The 18,991-nt window shown below is 44.6% G+C and overlaps 1 protein-coding gene and 1 long non-coding RNA gene across 2 annotated transcripts; one reads left to right on the plus strand and one right to left on the minus strand.

Annotated features, from left to right (window-relative positions):
• Nucleotides 1-79: 79 nt before the first annotated feature.
• Nucleotides 80-16,774, plus strand: LOC309517046. Its single transcript, XR_014213131.1, has 2 exons — nt 80-364; nt 16,552-16,774. It is a non-coding gene; the product is annotated as an uncharacterized lncRNA (long non-coding RNA).
• Nucleotides 15,353-18,965, minus strand: HOXB2 (homeobox B2). Its single transcript, XM_082196052.1, has 2 exons — nt 18,354-18,965; nt 15,353-16,703 (listed from the first exon to the last, which is right to left on the minus strand). The coding sequence occupies exons 1-2, from the start codon at nt 18,751-18,753 to the stop codon at nt 16,024-16,026; spliced, it is 1,080 nt and encodes a 359-aa protein (XP_082052178.1). The 5' UTR covers nt 18,754-18,965; the 3' UTR covers nt 15,353-16,023.
• Between the last annotated feature and the right edge of the window lie 26 nt (nt 18,966-18,991).

The raw sequence follows: 18,991 nt of genomic DNA on the forward strand, positions 1-18,991 counted from the left end.
AACATCCTGTTCTCACAATGGCTAACGAGCCTGTGGGATGTGGAACACAAGAGCAGTCAAGCACAACATTCCTAGAGTGAACATGTTTACACATGGGGAGGAATGTTTGTCCAGCCAGCAGGTAAACTTCCGGTTTCCTTCTGGGCTGGGACAGACTTCCTCTGCATGTGACTAGAGGTGGGCGTGGCCTCACCTGTGCAGGTAACAAAAGCATAGGACTGGCTGCCATCTTTCTCTCTGTGGCTACTTTTGTCAAAGAAGCAACATCTGCTTAGCCAAAGATGCTCTTCTTATGAGATAGTTTCCAGGTGTATGTTATTTTCTAAGCTAAGTCTGCCTTCTGGGATCTGATTGTGAACAGAATGTGAGTGAGTAAACTCTTTTTATACTTTTATAGAAAACTGTGTCGTGTCTTATCTTTTATGAAGGAATAAGGGGAAAATACCAGAACAGTTATTATAGAGGCTTTAGTGAGCCTGGGCATATGCATCCGCTGTGAGTTTAAAAAGGGGGGTGTTACTCTGCTAAATTGTGAACTTGTTTACACAAGTTGGAAAGGCTATAATCAAGCAGTATATCCTCTTCTGCATCCCTGAACATTTCCACAAAGCCTATGGGAAGCCTGCAAGCAGGACATGAGCTCAAGAACACACTGCCTACTTGCATTTCCAGCAACTGGCGTTCAGAGGCCTATTGCCTCAGACAGTAGAAGTAAAACACAGCCATCGTGGCTAGTAGTCATTGGCAATCTTGTCCTCCAGTCTGAGAAATGATAGAGAGCTGATGCCAGTCACTGCAGAAATTGTAGACAATGCTTAATTATCTGTTTTGGTCTAAGGCATGGGTAGGCAAACTTAGGCCTGGGGGCCGGATCCAGCCCAATCACTTTCTAAATCTGGCCTGGCCCGCGGACTGTCCGGGATTCAGCATGTTTTTACATGAATAGAATGTGTCCTTTTATTTAAAATGCATCTTTGGGTTATTTGTGGGGCATAGGAATTCATTCATTCCCCCTCAAAAACAATATAGTCCGGCCCCCCACAAGGTCTGAGGGACAGTGGACCGGCCCCCAGCTGAAAAAGTTTGCTGACCCCTGGTCTAAGGCTGCTTTTGGTGTGCCTAAGTGCTTCCTGTGATCCTGGTGTGAATCCTGACATTCCACTGAGGGGGAGGCTGCCTCTGGCATTTCCCTTTGCACTTGTCTACGACTGTTAACTTTTGGCTGCCTGGGGCCATGGTGCTCCTTGCCTCCTCAAGATGGAAGCAGTGTTTTCCGAGTTGCTTTCTCCACTGAACTCACTGCAGAGAAAAGCACATGGAAGAGCCACACAAAATTAACCATTCACTAACACCTTTATTAGGGACAACCAAATAGTCACAAAAAAATGTGGCAAGCTTTTGAATTCTCCAGAACTCTTCGTCAGGCAGTATGTTATACAAAATATCAGGTGGTGGTATGGGGAAAATAAAAAGAAAGAATGAGAAATTGGGTGAGTGTGTAGACTCAGTTCTATGACAGAGATTGTAAGCTGTGTAAAAATCCCACCCCTATTCCAGGTGCTACTAATACCAGGTTACTCACCTAGGATTCTGGGATAAAGAAGCAATAGCTACTTTCCCTGTGGCAGGTGAGAATAAAGTCTGGCTTATAGGCTGGATCTGTCCCATGCCTTAAATGAAATGCACAGGTCCCTGGGCAGGCAAAGAGGAGATAAAATATTGTCTGAAGAGTTATGGAGTTATGGAGAACCTTGGAGAAAGCTTGCCAGATTTCTGTGACTTTTTGGATGGTCCCCCCAAAAGGTATCACAGAACTTTGGGTGTTGAGGGTTTCATTCCCCTTATGGACCAGTACAGATACTTAGGGGGTTTTTTGTGCCAGATAAAATGGTAACTGACATAGCCCTGTCCAGGCAGTATGAAATGCTCATGATTAGGTCTATACTGCCTCATAGGGCTAGTGGTCATTTTCTGACTCAATTAATGTTACCCCTAGTTTTCAAAACCTCTGTGTTCTTGTGAACAACCAAGCTATCAAGTTCTTTCTCCAACATGCTGGATAGTCTGTAAGGCTGCAGTTTAGTCAGTAGTTAATCAACTTGAGGTCATTACCATATTTCAGTCAGGGAGAGTAAATTGTATTTGGTTAGGCTGAGAGTTAGGCACATGTTTAAAGACTCCTGGTTATGTTTTGTAACTGTAATTAAGGATGAAAGAAAGACACTATTAAGCATGGCCTTTCCATCGAAGAAGGAGTGGGAAATTTTATTCACCACTGCTCTCCTTTAAGTATCCTTGCAGTTCATTTGTGGCAATTTTTTAGTCCCTTGATATGTCCTGGATTTCAGGTTGCATTTGCCTCCCTCAGCACCCTTGTTGTTAGTTGTTTAGTTGTGTCCGACTCTTCATGACCCCATGAACCAGAGCACGCCAGGCACTCCTGTTTTCCACTGCTTCCCACAGCTTGGTCAAACTCATGTTCGTAGCTTCGAGAACACTGTCCAACCATCTAGTCCTCTGTCGTCCCCTTCGCCTTGTGCCCTCAATCTTTCCCAATATCAGGTTCTTTTCCAGGGAGTCTTCTCTTCTCATGAGGTGGCCAAAGTACTGGAGCCTCAGCTTCAGGATCTGTCCTTCCAGTGAGCACTCAGGGCTGATTTCCTTAAGAATGGATAGGTTTGATCTTCTTGCAGTCCATGGGACTCTCAAGAGTCTCCTCCAGCACCATAATTCAAAAGCATCAATTCTTCGGCGATCAGCCTTCTTTATGGTCCAGCTCTCACTTCCATACATCACTACTGGGAAAACCATAGCTTTAACTATACGGACCTTTGTCAGCAAGGTGATGTCTCTGCTTTTTAAGATGCTGTCTGGGTTTGTCATTGCTTTTCTCCCAAGAAGCAGGCATCTTTTAATTTCGTGGCTGCTTTCACCATCTGCAGTGATCATGGAGCCCAAGAAAGTAAAATCTCTCACTGCCTCCATTTCTTTCCCTTCTATTTGCCAGGAGGTGATGGGCCCAGTGGCCATCATCTTAGTTTTTTTGATGTTGAGCTTCAGACCATATTTTCCACTCTCCTCTTTCACTCTCATTAATTCCTCCTCACTTTCTGCCATCAAGGTTGTGTCATCTGCATATCTGAGGTTGTTGATATTTCTTCGGCAATCTTAATTCAGCACACTTAGCACTTACTTAAAGACAATGTGATATGCGTGTTGGTCTAGGACTTCAGAATCAATGGGAACCATGCTCTGGCCTCTGCTGCCAGCCAGGACACCAAGGGCCACTACTGGGAGGCTGCACCCCCTGCCTGCCAGAAAGATCATCATGGCAAAAGGGAAGATCAGCCTGGTCCCATCCATCAATCAGAGAAATAGCAGTTGCAGGGAACTTGCCTGAAAGAACACTCTGCTGCCAATTCTGGCTTCCCAGGACTGCAGCCCTAAAGAGAGGCACACTCTAACCTCATCCATCTGTCAAGGAAGGAGAAGCAATTCCAATGCTTCCTTCCTTCTTTCCTGCTCATTCCTTTTTCCTTTTGTATCATGGCTATTAAACTGCAAGCCTGTAGAACAGCCTTTACCAAAGGTGTCATGGGCTTTGAAGACACTCGAACTCAGGATGCAAGGGAGAAACGTGCTAAGAGGAAGACATGCTTGGCAAATCCACACCATGATCAACTCCCGTCCGGAAACCAACGCTCCCATTATGGAAGGACGTGTGGATCCAGAATTGACCTCCACTGTCATTGTTAAAACTGTGTTTATGGAAGACAGTCTTACTCGGCTACGAGTGATCACCAAAGAGGAAGAATTTTAATATATGTAGAGTGCTTAGCATGTTTTAGTTGCTTTGTGTTAGTTATTATCACAGTACAGAATGATTGATAATAATATTTGTTATCACTATTGTTTGGAATGCTGTTATTAAGCAAAGTGCCCATCTGTTTGACGGTCTGTGTCATGGAAGGTGGGTATTGGAATTTGTTTGTTTGTTGCACTTCTATTCTACCATTTACCTCCAAGGAGCTCAAGGTGGCATATGTGGTTCTTCACCTCTTTAATCCCCACAACAACCCTGTGAGGGAAGTTGGGCTGAGAGGCAGTGACTGGCTCAGGGTCTCCCAGTTCATGCAGTGATACAGTCTCCATTGCCACAGGGCCAAATGGACAGAGCAGGGTGTTTCTGTGCCCTTGCTCACTCTCTACAAACATCAAAGTCTGAAGCAAGGGGAAGGAGATGCATCCCTGGGGAGCATGAAAAGGCGCATAACCCCCCACTGCCTCTTGGTCATGCCTCGCCCTTCCACAGCATGCTCAGTGCTCAGAAAGGGCTGTAAAGCCAAGAAAATGGGTTCAGAAACTAGGTTTGATATTTATTTAGACATATAATTCTCATGTCCCTTTTCGTGTCTGCTTTGCCACCCCAGAGCACCACTGCACATTTCAGTACAGCTCTTTAGCAAAAAGACACAGGGTAGCTGTGACACAGTTGGTGTCTCCCTTGTTTTATATTTCTTTCAGTCTTCCAAATTAGCAATTTTCTTTTTGGCTAGTGTACACGAGAAAATCTTGAAGGTTCCGAACAACAAAATAATAATGGGATCCCATCAGGGTACTGCAATTAAAAGAGATGGCGTATTCCATCAAGTATCAGGGTGTTGTTCTTTTTTTCTTGCTTCCTAAAAATATTTAATTAGACATTAGCCTTTAATTATATTTACTGCTTCATTTTCACTTGTGTATTTAGAGAGGCGATAGTGTCACTAATTATTCTTATCCCCTAAAGCACAACCGATAAAAGCCTCCCTCTTAATACTCACTTTGACTTGATGAGGCTCCTTTCCTCCCTCCCCAATTTTATTGCAAAGAAAAGCAATCAGAGGGGATTTTAAAATATATATTAGTGGTGTAGAACTCTGGAACAGTCTTCCTGGAAAAGTTGGGGGAGCAAAGAATCTCACTGGGTTCAATACATTTAGGAAGATTATCTTGTAATACCTCAACTAGAGCTTCAGTAGTGGGGCCCTGAGAGCTGGGAGGGATTTTCCCACATATAATCTTGAGCAGCAGCTCCTCCTTCTCCTCCTCCCCCTCCTCCCACCCCTTTGAGCATCAAAGATTGCTATCACTAAAGACGGGGTGGTGCATGGCATGAATTTGCACATCATGAAGATTTCCCTTGGCAAACCTCAATTCATGGGTAGTCTTCACTGACACAGTATTTCAAGAATGGCATACTAATGACTTTTGGGCAGTGCCCCCTACCCTTTACAGAACCTACTTGTGGTTTGGCACTCTACTGTGTTTGCTGGTTGACCCTTGCAACAGGACATCCTTTACCAGACATCTGTCTGTGGTCCATGAAGGGTTCTGCCATAATAAATTTGTTTATTATAAAACTTATATCCTGCCCTTCCTCCGAGATGAATGTGTTAGGGCTGTCGCCAGCTAAGCCATACTAAGAATAAACCCATCAAAATTAATTCAGTCATGTCAATTGATTCCAATAGGTGTAGTCTGAGTTATATATGGCCCTTGGGCTGCAGTGCTACTCCCTCCCCCGATCTACACACCCCACACACTAGCACCTTGCAATAAGACTCTTGGTTGATTTTGCCCTAACAGACTAATATAGCTACCCATCTGGGAAAGCCATGCCCTCCTCTTGCTGCAACAACACTATCCATGCAATAGGTCCTTAAATATATAGTTGATCCATTGAAACATTCCTGCTTTGTGGCATGCATGAATGAACTGGCCTCTGAACAGTTATTAAAGCATATGACTTAACAAGAATCCAGACATCCCTGGTGTAACTAACCAATGGGAATTTTGGAAAGCAATATTGCAGGGGGTTACGCCTCATGCATCTGCTCTTATGAGGAAAGGTTGCAGCATTTGAAACTTTTTTGTTTAGAGGAAAGGCAACTTAGAGGAGACGTGATGGAAGTTTGTAAAATTATGCATGGCACGGAGAAAGTGGATAGAACAGAGGTTTTTTCTCACACTCTCCTAGCACTAGAATTTAATGGACATTCAATGAATCTGAATGCTGAAAGATTCAAGACAGATAAAAAGAAAGTACTACTTCACACAGCTCATAGTTAAACTGTGGAACTTACTCTCACCAGAGGCAGAGGTGGCCGCCAAATTGGATAGCTTTAAAAAAAGGATGGACAAATTCACAGAGGATATGGCTATCCATGGTTACTATCCACATGGCTATGTTCTGCCTCCATGATCAGAGGCAGTGGTACTTCTGAATACCAGTTTCTGGAAAAAACAGGAGGGGAGAGTGCTCTTGAGCTTAGTTTCTGCCTGAGGGTTTCCCAAAGGTATCTGCCACTATGAGAACAGGGTTTTGGGCTAGATGGGCCTCTTCCAGCAGGCTCGTCTTATGTTCTTACATCCTTTGAGTCTACTCATACCTGGCTTCATCAATTCATATGTTCTAGGAGTCTCTTCCTGGACCACAAATGTACATGTCATCTATTCACTGACTTTCCTGTTGTGTGTGTAACTGCTCCCCCCCCCCCCGGGTTTGTTTTGCCTATGTATCATTGTATGTTTCGGGGTGGAGAACCTTAAACCTCACATTGGAGCTTAATGTGGCCCTCCAAGCCTCTCTACCTGGCCCCCAGGGACTCCTTACAGACCACACACCCTCTCTAGACACACATTTTGTTGACCTTGCTTTGCACTTTCCTTGAGTGGTTTCTTCCCTGGCTGGAATTTGTTGTATAGTGCCTATTGCTTCCCTGGATGGAGGATTCAAAGGATTGTGGGAGTGTAGAAATTTACACTCAATGGTCCACCCACTTTTGCCTCTGGCCCCACCCAGCAGCACTATTTGAACCTCAGAAGATTGCCCGGGTGGGAATGCGTCCCTCAGGGTTGAACAGGTTTCCCATTCTGGTGTGTGTGTGTGTGTAATATCATTAGGGCATTCAAGTGGCACCATGGCTAGCATATCCATAGTCTAGATCAGGACAAGGTAAATATTGCTTTGGTGTCTTTATACTACATTAACTTGCCTTGTTTGTATATTTGCAGTTAATAAGCTCTCATCTCATGGAGAGGGCAACCATCAGATGCGTAATTTATGCTCTGCAGTTGCTGAGAGCATCAGGCCAGGGCTTTGGAAACGTGTTTCCTCTGGCATTTGACATTTTGAAGGAAGTAAAAAATGGGCTAAACAAATGGTGAAATCTTTCAGTCATTCAATAATTTAGATTTTATTGAATGTGTTCCCTTCTCTCCTCTGACACTTTGGTCTTGCTAATTAGGACAAATAAGAAGGGTTTGCTGTGAGCAAGGATAATAACCGGCGAGGCCCCCCATTTATTAAGTCACTTTCTGTGGGTGGAGAATTGATTGGTGGCTGTGAGTGGCATGCTGCCTAGACCTGCAGCGACTTGGAGGAGTCATTATGATCCGCAGAAGGGCCCTAGCTAGAGATTTGTATTGATAAGGTGTCAGTTGTTTTGCATTGGTCCTCCTAGAGAATTAACCCCTCTCACTTTCTCTCTCCACCCAGTGCTGAATTATCACCTCCTCAATATGCTCAGAGTTCAGGCATAGTATGAACCAACACCAGGAGATCCAGGAACTCCCAAAGAAGGGATTGCAGTCTTAGTGCAGGCTGAATGGCACTCTCAGAATCAAAGCAAACCTGGTCATTTTGAGTGGCAACCAACGCCAGGCAGGAAAGGCTTTCATTATAGAGATGTCGGTAGAACAAGTCCTCTATTTGCAGCCATCAGTTTTATGGCCTTGCTATGCCAATGATGGTTTTCAGTTAAGTGCAGAAAACTAGGGAAAGGCACCTCTTGCCACCAATTCTTGCTGCACATCTAAGATTAGTGAGTCAATGAGAACCAAAGCTACAAAACTTAGTATTTCAGGGGGTGTGCAACTCCATTCAGAACAGGTTGTAAACTCCAAACCTGTGTCAGCCAATCTGTCTACCAGCAGTACAATACTACCTCTGTTTTGTCTGCATTAAGTTTCAGCTTGTTCACCACACAGTCCTCCATAGCTACCAAACAGCAGCTTAGCCTTTTAGCTGCCTTCCTAGGAGCAGATGAAAATGAGAAATATGTTTCAGTTAACCTGGGGAAAGAGGTTGGGAATGCTACATGCCAGGGCTATAATGTCTTCTTCCAATGGCAAGAACACATTCTAACAGTTAAAATGCAATGTATCGCTGTTTCCATGAAGGCTAGAAACTTTATAGATCTAGAAGCTACTGTATATATCTAGGAGAGGGAGAGAGTGTGTGTACCTTTAAGACTGTCTTGTTAGTCGCTGTAACAAATACATGGTCTTCATTATTAACAGCATCCTTCCAGAATCTAGAGCAAACTTGTCCAAATTGCTGTTTGGTGCTTTAAAAATTTCTCCACTTTTATGTATATATACTCAGTCCAATGAAGCAAACATCACAGTCCCTCAATGTTACGAATAGGATGGGAGGTGGTATGAATGAGAATCCAGGTAGCGAGGATGGAGAAGCAGCAGTGGGGTGAAATGCCTCTCTGTGTTGCCTCCTCCTGAAAAGGGAAGCAAAGGTGAAGGGTGAGCTGAGCATCTTGTAACTCTGTCTGGACCAAATAAAGGGTTTGAAATGCAGGCCCTTTGATTTAGTAACACTGAATTCTTTTATTATAAAATGTTCTGAGCTTCCAAGACATTTGGATTACTCAGAACACTTTGATTGCTAGGTGCTTTTACATATTTGTTTTTATTTTTATGTATTTATTATTTTCTTGCATGCATATCCCACCTTTCTTGCACCATGGAACCCAAGGGGGTTCCCAGGCAATCACCCATCCGGGCGCTGATCATGCTCAGTTCTCCTTAGCTTCAGCGACCTCTTGAGACTTCACACCATCCTGAGGAACCATATGCCTCAGGTCATTATTCATTCATCTCCATTTTGCCAGAGCTGAGCGGCCCCAGAATCTTTATTGTTGAATCAAATACAATAAATTCCCTTGCACATCTGAGACTGAAGGAAGACGTTCCAGGTCATGTCAACCAGGAGAACTTGAGCCCTGTCTCACAAGAAATCACCACTGACTCTGCTCTACAATACAGGCCAGCCTCCCCCAACATGGTACCCTCCATATGTAGTTGCATGTATGCCAGCTCCCAGCATCCCTGACCATTGGCCATGTTGGCTGGAGCCAGCGGGACCTGTTCTTCAAAGCAGCTAGAGAACACCAAGTTGGCAAAGCCTGTTTTAGGCAAACTGTACACAAATGGTGTAAAAAGTCCTGCTCTTTTAAAGAAAAGCACCATTTGGACGCTGTGATTCTGATCAGAGAAGTGTTTTGGAAAGGGAGTGCTTATTTCTTTCTCTGCTGGCCATTTTCCCATTCAAAACCACCCCCCTGCAGCTGCCAGCAGATGGGTGTTTACCCTTGCATCTTAACCATGTTATTTAGCTTAACAATGAATCTGGCATGGACTTAATAGAAATGATCTTCCTTGGCATCCTGCCTACTTTTTTAATTTTTTTGCATTTCTTGCACTGCAATAAATGTGTTTCTCTTTTGAGTACCACTCATCTCTTCCCCGGGAAATTCCCTCCTGGGGTTGGCCACGTCCAAAGCACCAAGGAAAGCTATTCATTATCCCCAATTTTATTTAATATTACTGGCTTCTGGAATATGCTCAAGTATGGCATGAGAAATGCCAGACACTGTCCATAAATGAGTCATTTATTCCTGTGTGTCTGTGGCCTTGCAAATGGAAAGAGAAGGCTGTATACCTTTTTTAGCCCCTTAGCCTCCATTTACAGTTTTGCAGAACTCTGGAATTCGTAGCCCACCTATCCTTAGCCCCAGATATACTGTGGGAAATTCACCCAAGCCGGCCACAGTGACAAATATTCTTGCTTTACCACTGGCTAGAACTTAAGTCAATTTGACCATGGGTTCAAGGTTCTAGACTGCTTAATATCAAAAAATAGTGATTCTGACTCTTAAGGCTGCCTCTGGATTCTTGTAAATACAAGCAGGCAAATACACCCTTCATATGTTCAGAGACATGTCCCTTGTGTTCAAAGGACTCAGCCTACTCAATGAAAAGAGCCTCCAAGGTTTAGACTTGCTGAACCATGTCCCCCTTGCATTCAGATTTATTTATTTTGGTTGCCTTTGCTGAGCCGTTGGGGAGAGGCAATTTGTAGTTAGACAGTGGCCTTGTATCTCAATCAAATTTCCAGTGGATGGATGAATTTTGCTTTATGATTGAGGCCCTTCCCAATCAAATTAGTTGATGAGATGATTCTGCTGGGGTGGGGGTGGGGAATGGTGATCTCCACTGTGTGCTCCACCTGATCTTAAGACCCAAGAGGGTCTGTAGGAAAGTGTGTGGTCTTTTAGATACAGTATTTGGAGCTTAAGTCATTTAAGGCTTTGAACACTAATGTGAGCATTATAATTACCTGTGGTGTCCATTCTCAGCGGTGCACTCAGGGAAGCACGTTGAGGCAGAGGTCCAGGACTCCACTGGGGAAAATGAGTAAGAAGACCCCCCCAGATGTGGCAGGGGCGACTTACCATATACCACATTTTAAATAAGGAGATACACATTATCATCTAAAGTGAGGGTAGACACTGTGGTGCTCCCCCCATCTGTTTTCGTACTACAACTCCCATAATCCTTGATCATTGGTCATGCTGTCTGTGGTTGATGGGAGTTGTAGCCCAGCAACATTTGGAAGGCTACAGGTTCCCCATGCCTAATGTACATGGTTCCACCCTCCAAATTTCTCTTCAACACACACATTTTTCATGTGGGTTTGGCTTAATCCCTTAATCTGCATCCACAGACGTAATCATCCATATTTAAGAACACAGAATTTAAAAAAACATCTGTTCATATTCATCCATTGCTACTGTTTTCTCTCTCTCCCCTCCCCCCACTTCCTGTTTAAATGGTAAGTACCCCCCTGGGAACAGTCAGCTGTTATTGTTTTCCTTACAAAATGCTATAAATCTACGTTATGTTATTCATGCACATTATTATATGTGTTTGACTTGGAAACTGAAACGTGTTCTGCACATGCTCAGAGGCATATTTCTCTTTATTGCTTTAACAGTTCTGAGGCTAAACTCTCTCGCACTGGAAGTAAATCTCACATTAAGCCCTTGATATAGTTGCCTTCCTAACCACTGCAGATTGGTATAGACAGATAAGAGTCCTTAAAGATTGCCAGGGATCAGGTTGAGCCAAAGTGATCAGAATGTATCACGAGGAACTGTTTGCGATGCCAGCGCTGAGGCCTGCATCAGCACTCTTGAAGCATATCTCTCCCACAAAGAATTATTGAAACCATAGGATGTTAGAGGTGCTGGGAATTGTAGCCCTTTAAACCACTGAGCCTAGGACTTGCTGATCAGAAGGTTGGCAGTTCGAATCCCCCGCGACGGGGTGAGCTCCCGTTGCTCGGTCCCTGCTTCTGCCAACCTAGCAGTTTGAAAGCATGTCAAAATGCAAGTAGATAAATAGGTACCACTCTGGCGGGAAGGTAAAGGGCATTTCCATGCGTTGCTCTGGTTCGCCAGAAGCGGCTTAGTCATGCTGGCTACATGACCCGGAAGCTGTACGCTGGCTCCCTCGGCCAATAAAGCATGATGAGCGCCACAACCCCAGAGTTGTCCGCGACTGGACCTAATGGTAAGGGGTCCCTGTACCTTTACCTTTACCTAGGGGGTAAAACTATGGTTCCCATGATTCTTTGAAGGAATGTTCTTTAAATGTGCCTTAAATGTAAGGTGGATGCAGGGCAAAATTCTATGCCTTCTTACTTAGAAGTCCCAGTGGAGTCACATCTACACCATTTAAAGTATGTTTAAAGCACATGATTATTTGAGGGAAGCCATGTGCTTTTAATGTATGCTGGGTGTGACCTAAGTTACATGGGGCTTCCCCCCAAGTGTTTTCTTCCAAAATAAATCACCCTAGACATTTTATTGAAGGGTGGTGTTAAAATGCATTAGATAGATACGTGTGCATACAAGGGGCCATAGCTAATGTGTTGCATGCAGGAGATTCCAGGTTCAATCCCTGTTATCTCCAAGTAGGACTGAGGGAGACTCTTGTTTGAAACCTTGGACAGAGCCATAGCTGCAGAGGTGTGTGTGGGGGGGAATAGCTGGGTCCCCCCACATGAAGCCTCCAGAGGGGTGTCATTGAGGCTCCCAGCTAATGTGTGTGTCTACACAAATGCATGTGGAGGGATGCCAAACTGGGTTTTTGACCAGGGTGAAATAAAGCCTAGTTTTGCCTCTGCCTTGGAGATCTGCTCCCAATCAGCACAGACAATATCAAACTAGTTGGACCAATGGTCTGAGCTGCTTCCTATGTTTATCTAAATTCCTAGGCTCCGAATGTGCTGACACCCTATTTTTCCTTCGAACCATATGTCTGTTGCATCTGGCTCTGGTTGAGAGATCTTGAAGTTCTAGTAAATAAATAAGTAAAGTAGATCTGACAGGCCCGAAGTCTGCCCATCCTTAAGTCTAGGAGAAAAGTGAGGATGCAAGCATTGTGAAACCTTATGGAGAAAATCTTGGTGATGCAGCAGTGCAGCGCTGAGGGACTGGCCACTCTAGGACATTCATGAAGCTGCTTCTTTATGGTAAAAACTTCAGAGGTATCTTAAAGGGCCATTTGTTGTCATTAGGCATAAGCAAAAGCAGAGAGAAAATTCTGCATGTGTGCTACTGACTGAGTAACAACTGAAGGTAACTGAAATTGACATTTTATCATGAGATAGATACTCAGGCACTGTTAACTCCTGTAGTCACTCTCAGCCTATTATTTTATTGGTTTGTTTTTCTTACATTAACCTCCAACTTTCCCTCCAGCAGATCTCAGAAGAGCATAGTTTTCACAACACCATTTTGTCCTCACACCAACCCTCTGCAGTAGGTTAGGCTTCTGCCACCAAAGGCGACTGCTTTACTCTGCCTAATGGTAGGGCCAGCCCTGCTGCAACCTCAACTGCTAAGCCAGAGGGTTTATTGAGGCAGTTTCTTAACCACAGCGGGAGAAACCTTAAAACAAATAAATGCATTCTCATTTATGAGAATATTTGAATATTTGTGTGATGCTTTTTGCCCTGCTTTGCCAAGAAATTTCTCTTGAATAACATGGTATTACACTGCATAGAGTGGAATTTTGCCTCAAAAGAAAATCCCACTTCAGTGGGATTTACTCTCGTGTAGATGTGTACATAGAAATACAGTGCAAATTGTAAAGCAGATGCCTGCTTGATTACCTAGATACTTACAGAATAGATTTCAACTGGTTTGGGTGGAGGGAGTGGCGAATGAGCAGGAATGTGTGTTTGTTTATGTGGTTTTGATTCCGTAGTGTGGTTTCCAAAGTAAAATTCCTTGATCATACGTGTCTGCGGGTGGGGGTGGGGGGGGAGGAGTGGGAGCGCGCTTGAAATAAACAACAACAACACTGCCTACGTTTTATTTCTTTTCTTACCGACGTGCAAGAAGACGCCTTCCTTGCAGCAGTTTCTCCTTCCACAAACGTGGGTCTTCTTCTTCTTCTTCTTATCCTATCCTTCGCTATACATTTTTATGGGGATGGAATTGGGGTGGGGAGAAATGAAACAGGGTTTATCTGCAGCGAAGGGGAAAACGTGTATCAGACCATCTTAGAACGTCGTTAATAAAAAAATAGTCCTTGGATGCAGAAGCCCATCATGATAATTGTCTAATCTTGCTGAATGAAATCTTACGAATGGAGCAGTCGGAATCTCAAAAGCTCCCTGTCTTGTTCAGAATCACAACCAACATTCCATCCGCCCACCCTTCCAACCCCCCTCCCCCGCGTCACAACCTACCCCCAGAATAATAGAACAGTTTCTTCCATCTATAATGGCTGCCTGGTCGTCCTCACCGCACCCTCCCCCTGCCTCGACTTGTGTAGTCTTCGATTCCTGCGCCATTTTGAGCTCCTACTCCCCTCCCCCCTCAATCCGATCTCCTAGAGTCCAACAACGCTCCCCCCCGCCCTTCCTCTCCCGGATCTCAGTGTGTTACTTTGGCCCACAAATGCGACTTGAATGCCTCCCAAAACCCTGCCATGTTAGGGGAAATACCGGTGACTTAGCAGAGACGTAATATGATTTATTTGTGTATGTGTGTGTTAACATTGTGCATGTCACACTCACGGCCGGCGATCCCTCTTCTCTGACCGCTTGCCATTCGCAACCCAGCGAAGCTCGCCTCCGCCGCCAACCCCGCCCCAAGCCACCCACTTTTAAGATGGGGTTTGGTTTAAAAAATAAAATAAAATTAGGGCTAAGAAATAAAGGTCCTCAGGAGCCATAGGCACAACCAATCGTTAATTCCGAATCTAAAAAGCAGACAGAAGGAAACAGATTTAATCTCGTTCAAAAGCTCTGTTTGCTCTCGCGTCTTTTATTTCGTTTGTGTACGTGGGGAGCTTGAATTAGTCGATTGAATAGCCTTCTCTGCATAGGAAATTCCCTGTTTTCACGTCTTAATTTTTTTCTCCGTTCCTCTCTGCGTGTCCCTAAATTTGGAACATCCCTTTCTTCCACATTGCTAAAAAAATTGGAGAACAGACGCCTGTTTCTCCTCTCGAGGTGACGTGTAAAAACCACGGCAAAGAGATTCTAAAATCTCTGCGCCCACCTATTGAATTATTTCTTCTCTGTCTTTCTCTCCTTCCCCTCATTCTAAGACAGTGCGGATAAGGGGCTTTTTCTGTTCTTTTTTATTTTTTTACAACGGAGGGGTGACCTAATTTAGCAAAAAAGGGGAGACCTAGAAACTTTGGGAATTACTGATATTTTGTAATAATAATAATTGCAACAACAATAATAATCTTTTTGTTTGCAAATTGTGCCCCTTACTTTCCATTCCTTTTCTGGTTTATGCTGTGTTAGTTAACTAGATGCTTTTTAAATAAAAATAGTTCCTGCTCAGGGTGGTTCCCGCCCCCGCACCTCCCAAGAACAAATCATATATTAACACGCATCAACTGTTTTGTTGGTTGTTTTTTTTTTAGCATTATAAATATTCTAAAGGATCTCTGCTGCGCATGCTACATATTTTAAAATGTTAATAAAAAGAGAAAAGAACGTGATTTTTTTAAAGTTTAGTACAGCTTTTTAAGCCTTTGAAAATATTTATACTCCTCAGCGGCTATCGCCGCTAATTCTTCTTGTTAGGTAAACGAAGGCTAATAGAAATAAAATCTCAAAGACTTTTAAAGGGAGGAAAACGAAATACAGTCTCCTGTTTTGTTTTGTTTTTAAAAAAGGTGAATGTAAAACAGGAATGCAGCGTTTAATACTATAAAGCCATTTATTTAATCTATGAAAATAATGTACAATAAATAATTTGCATTTTACTATTAAAGCATTTGAATAAATAATCTACCTCTAAAACATAAAAAGAAGGGACAAAACCTCCATCGCTCTTGTTCTTTTTTATTTTTTCCTTCTTCCTATTTTGTTCTTTAAATTAATAAATCTAAACGTCTTGCTTTGTTTCCTGAGAAGTTCGCTTTTTTTTTTAGAAAAATGGACAGACATTTTCTTCTTGAGTCGAGGATTTCTAATGCAAGCTTTCTGGGAAAGGGTGAAGGGAGCTTCTAAAGATATTTAAAAGGCCAGACTTCATTTTTCTCCTTTGATAAATATCTCCTTAAGCGTGGCACCCCTTTATTCTTGTCCGAATAAAAATATATATACGAGATAGAAATACCTGAATTCAGTCAGAACATAGATTCCTTTAAAAGAGAGTGGCAGAAATGTTTCTTAGGTTCGGGTCCACTAGAGACTCACAAACCTCTTTCGAAATAAATGCTTTTTCAGTGGGGGGGGGCTGTGACCAGGCGTGGGGTGGGGGAGCGTACTTTCGGTTTCCATGGCATGGGGAGCTGTTGGTGTGTGCATGCCTGTGTATATTTATAGGGGCATATAACCCAAGGCAGATAAGGAATGTCGGAGGGTGTTTACTGGAAATTCAAATGTGGCAGATCGAGAGTACAAAGTGTGCTTGTAAAAAAGTCCAGATCTTCGACGGAGAAGCTGATAGGGCTGTCTAAGAACCCCTGGAAGCTGGGAGAAAGCCCTTCTGAGGTCTGTGGGCAGGAATCCACAGAGAAAATATTCAGGTCTGGTGGCAACAAAGGAGACTTCTGGCTTTCCAGGAAGGCATTGTCCAGGGAGGAAGAGGAAGAGGAGGAAGAGCGGGCGCCAGCTGTCCCATTTGGCTCTGCGTTGGGGGCGCTCTCCTCGGCGGGTGTCAGGTAGCCAGCGGGGGGCCTCGGCGGCTCTCTGCTGCTGCGGGCAGGGTAAGGACAAGGGATCTCCAGGACGTCTCCAAATGGAGAGCTGCCCTCCTCCTCTTCCTCCTCCTCCACCTCTTCGCTGCCTTGATCCAAGCTGGCGTCCCCCTCGGGGATTTCCTTATGCTGCGTTTGTCGCTTATGCTTCATCCGCCGGTTTTGGAACCAGACCTTCACTTGTCTTTCCGTCAGGTCCAGCAAAGCCGCGATCTCCACCCGGCGGGGTCTGCAGAGGTATTTGTTGAAATGGAACTCCTTCTCCAGCTCCAGCAGCTGCGTGTTGGTGTAAGCCGTCCTCAGCCGTCGAGAGCCGCTGCCGCTGTTGTCTAACAAACCCTGGACGTCTTGGACGCAGAAAGAAGAAGAAGACAGTTTTAAAAATGAAAACGAGACGAAATAAAGCCATTAAAAATAACAGCTGGGTGAAGAAACGTTCTTCCTAAGTGAGGTCTGCCCACGTGCGCTTTTTTTTTTAATTGAGACAAGGGCGTGCGTGGGAACCACTTGGAAATTATAGGGAAATTTTACAAAGTTGTGTGCATCTCAGTCAAAAGTCTTACACACCCACACCCACACCCACACACACACACACCCCTTAGCGCTGGGAAACTTCCTTAAGGTCCTGCAAAGAACAGAGTGCGGGGGCAGGGCAGGGGGAGGGGGAAGGGATGGTGCATTTTTTGAGGGAGGCTCAGTGGGAAGAATTCCCCGCACGCTCACTCTGGGATGGAGAAATCAGTATTCAAGACACGCTCGTGGAAGACCAAGTCTCCCTAAGACATCTTCAAGCCTCTCCTCCATCGATTGGAAGAGACGACGTCAGTTTCCTGCCTTCCGTCTTCCCAATCTACCTTCTTGCCTAAGAAGGGGACCTTTCATAATGGGATGGCAAAGCCTTCTTAGCGGGGAAAATAGGAAAGGGGAACACACAAGGAGACGAGAGAGTGCGAAAGAACCGATGGGATCTTTCTTTATTCACACAGCCTGGAAAACAGGGGATCCAAGGAGCTAATACCGTGTCCCCCTCCCAACAACCTCGTTGCTTCTCTCCCAATGGAGTCGCTAGGATGTCCATCCCAACCACAAATCCAGGATGTATGCAGGTGGGACGTGGGAGGGTGAGGACCCTGAAGGAAAGGAATGAGCTCCTTTCCTCCTAAGCTTGGTGGCTAGCTAGGTTGACCCCACCGCGATGCTGTCAGGGCAAGGCTTGTAAAGTAGAGGTCCAGGCCCCCCGCTCCGCAGAAGGAGGCTTATCACATTTTGAAGTGAAGGAGTGCCATCCACCCCAACTATTAGACCATGTAGTCCAGAATTTACAATTTACGTAATTGCACCTCTTGAGATCCTACGGGACTTAACTGAGTTGGTGGGACAGAAATGTTGAAATGGAAGACTCTCGCATCTGCAGGCTAAATGGACGGGGTGCCCTGCAAATTACCAATCTATGGAATAGAGGTGGTTTAAAAAGGACTATATTCCCCGCTCCTTTCCTCTGAGGTCTTCTTTCCAACCATATTTCTTCTGATCTTGACATAAAAACACCTTTATAATATATTATAAATATACCCCCTCCTCCCCCACCCCCCAAAAAGCGAATTATATTCTGTATTGTCCACCGTTTCCCACTGGAATGACTAGCCAGAGCATAAACAAGGCGCCCAGAGGGCCAGAAATGAATACCAGTTCGGAGAGGCTGTGTGGATTTTTATTTTAACTTGTTCTAGAGATTTGCTAGAAGAGGATAAGAAAGAAATAGAGAGAAAGAGAGAGAGAGAGAGAGAGAGAGAGAGAGAGAGAGAGAATGATTCTCCCTGCCATTTCAATCATTCTGCTTGGAGTTGGTTTAGGATTAAGGGAGGCGAGAAGAGCATTGCCTCTGTTTCCCAGTAAAAAGCACATTTTAGATAGTAGGATTTCTGTCCTGTTCGGTCAACTCCGTCAGTGTCCCCCCCACCCGACACCCCAATTTTCCCCCTTCGTCGTATACAGACCTGCAGGAGAACCCGCGGCAGATCCGGGCAAAGAGGAGGAAGAGGAGGAAGGAGAAGCAGCAGCAGCAGCAGCAGCAGCAGCAGGGACCTGGCTGGCTTTCTTGAAGGATTTCTTCTCCTTCATCCAGGGGAATTCTCCTGCCAGGGAAGGAGGCTGGAGCGCGGGTCTCTGGGCCTGCCCATGTCTTGGTCTCTTTTGGCTCCTTGGCGTAGGCTGGTTGCTGGATGAAGGATCCAAGCCGAGGAGGGCTTGTTCTAAAGGAGGAGGAATTAACGTCGGTGGTTCCTTGATTGATGAAGTTTGAAATGTCTCCAGGACAGCGGGAAGGGACGTCAGACACTCCGCTAGCGATGGCTGGCTGTTTATGAAGCCTATCTCCCTCTCAAATTCAAAATTCATGGCTTTTTCCAGGGGCCCAGTGCAAAAAAAGGGAGGGGGAAAGAGGGGGGGAACGCGGGTGGATGGGAGGGGAAGGAACGGTTGATCTTAAAGGCCCTTCCAATATTTTATATCGCTTTACTATTAGTATTATTTGCAGTCTCCTCCCCCTCCCTCCCCCGTTTTTTTAATTTTAAAAAATCTTATATTGCTGATAATACAGGCGTATGGGGACCTTGCTCTATTAAACTGACGAGCA

Source organism: Podarcis vaucheri, assembly GCF_965113315.1.
Source record: "Podarcis vaucheri genome assembly, chromosome: 13".
NCBI lineage: Eukaryota > Metazoa > Chordata > Lepidosauria > Squamata > Lacertidae > Podarcis > Podarcis vaucheri.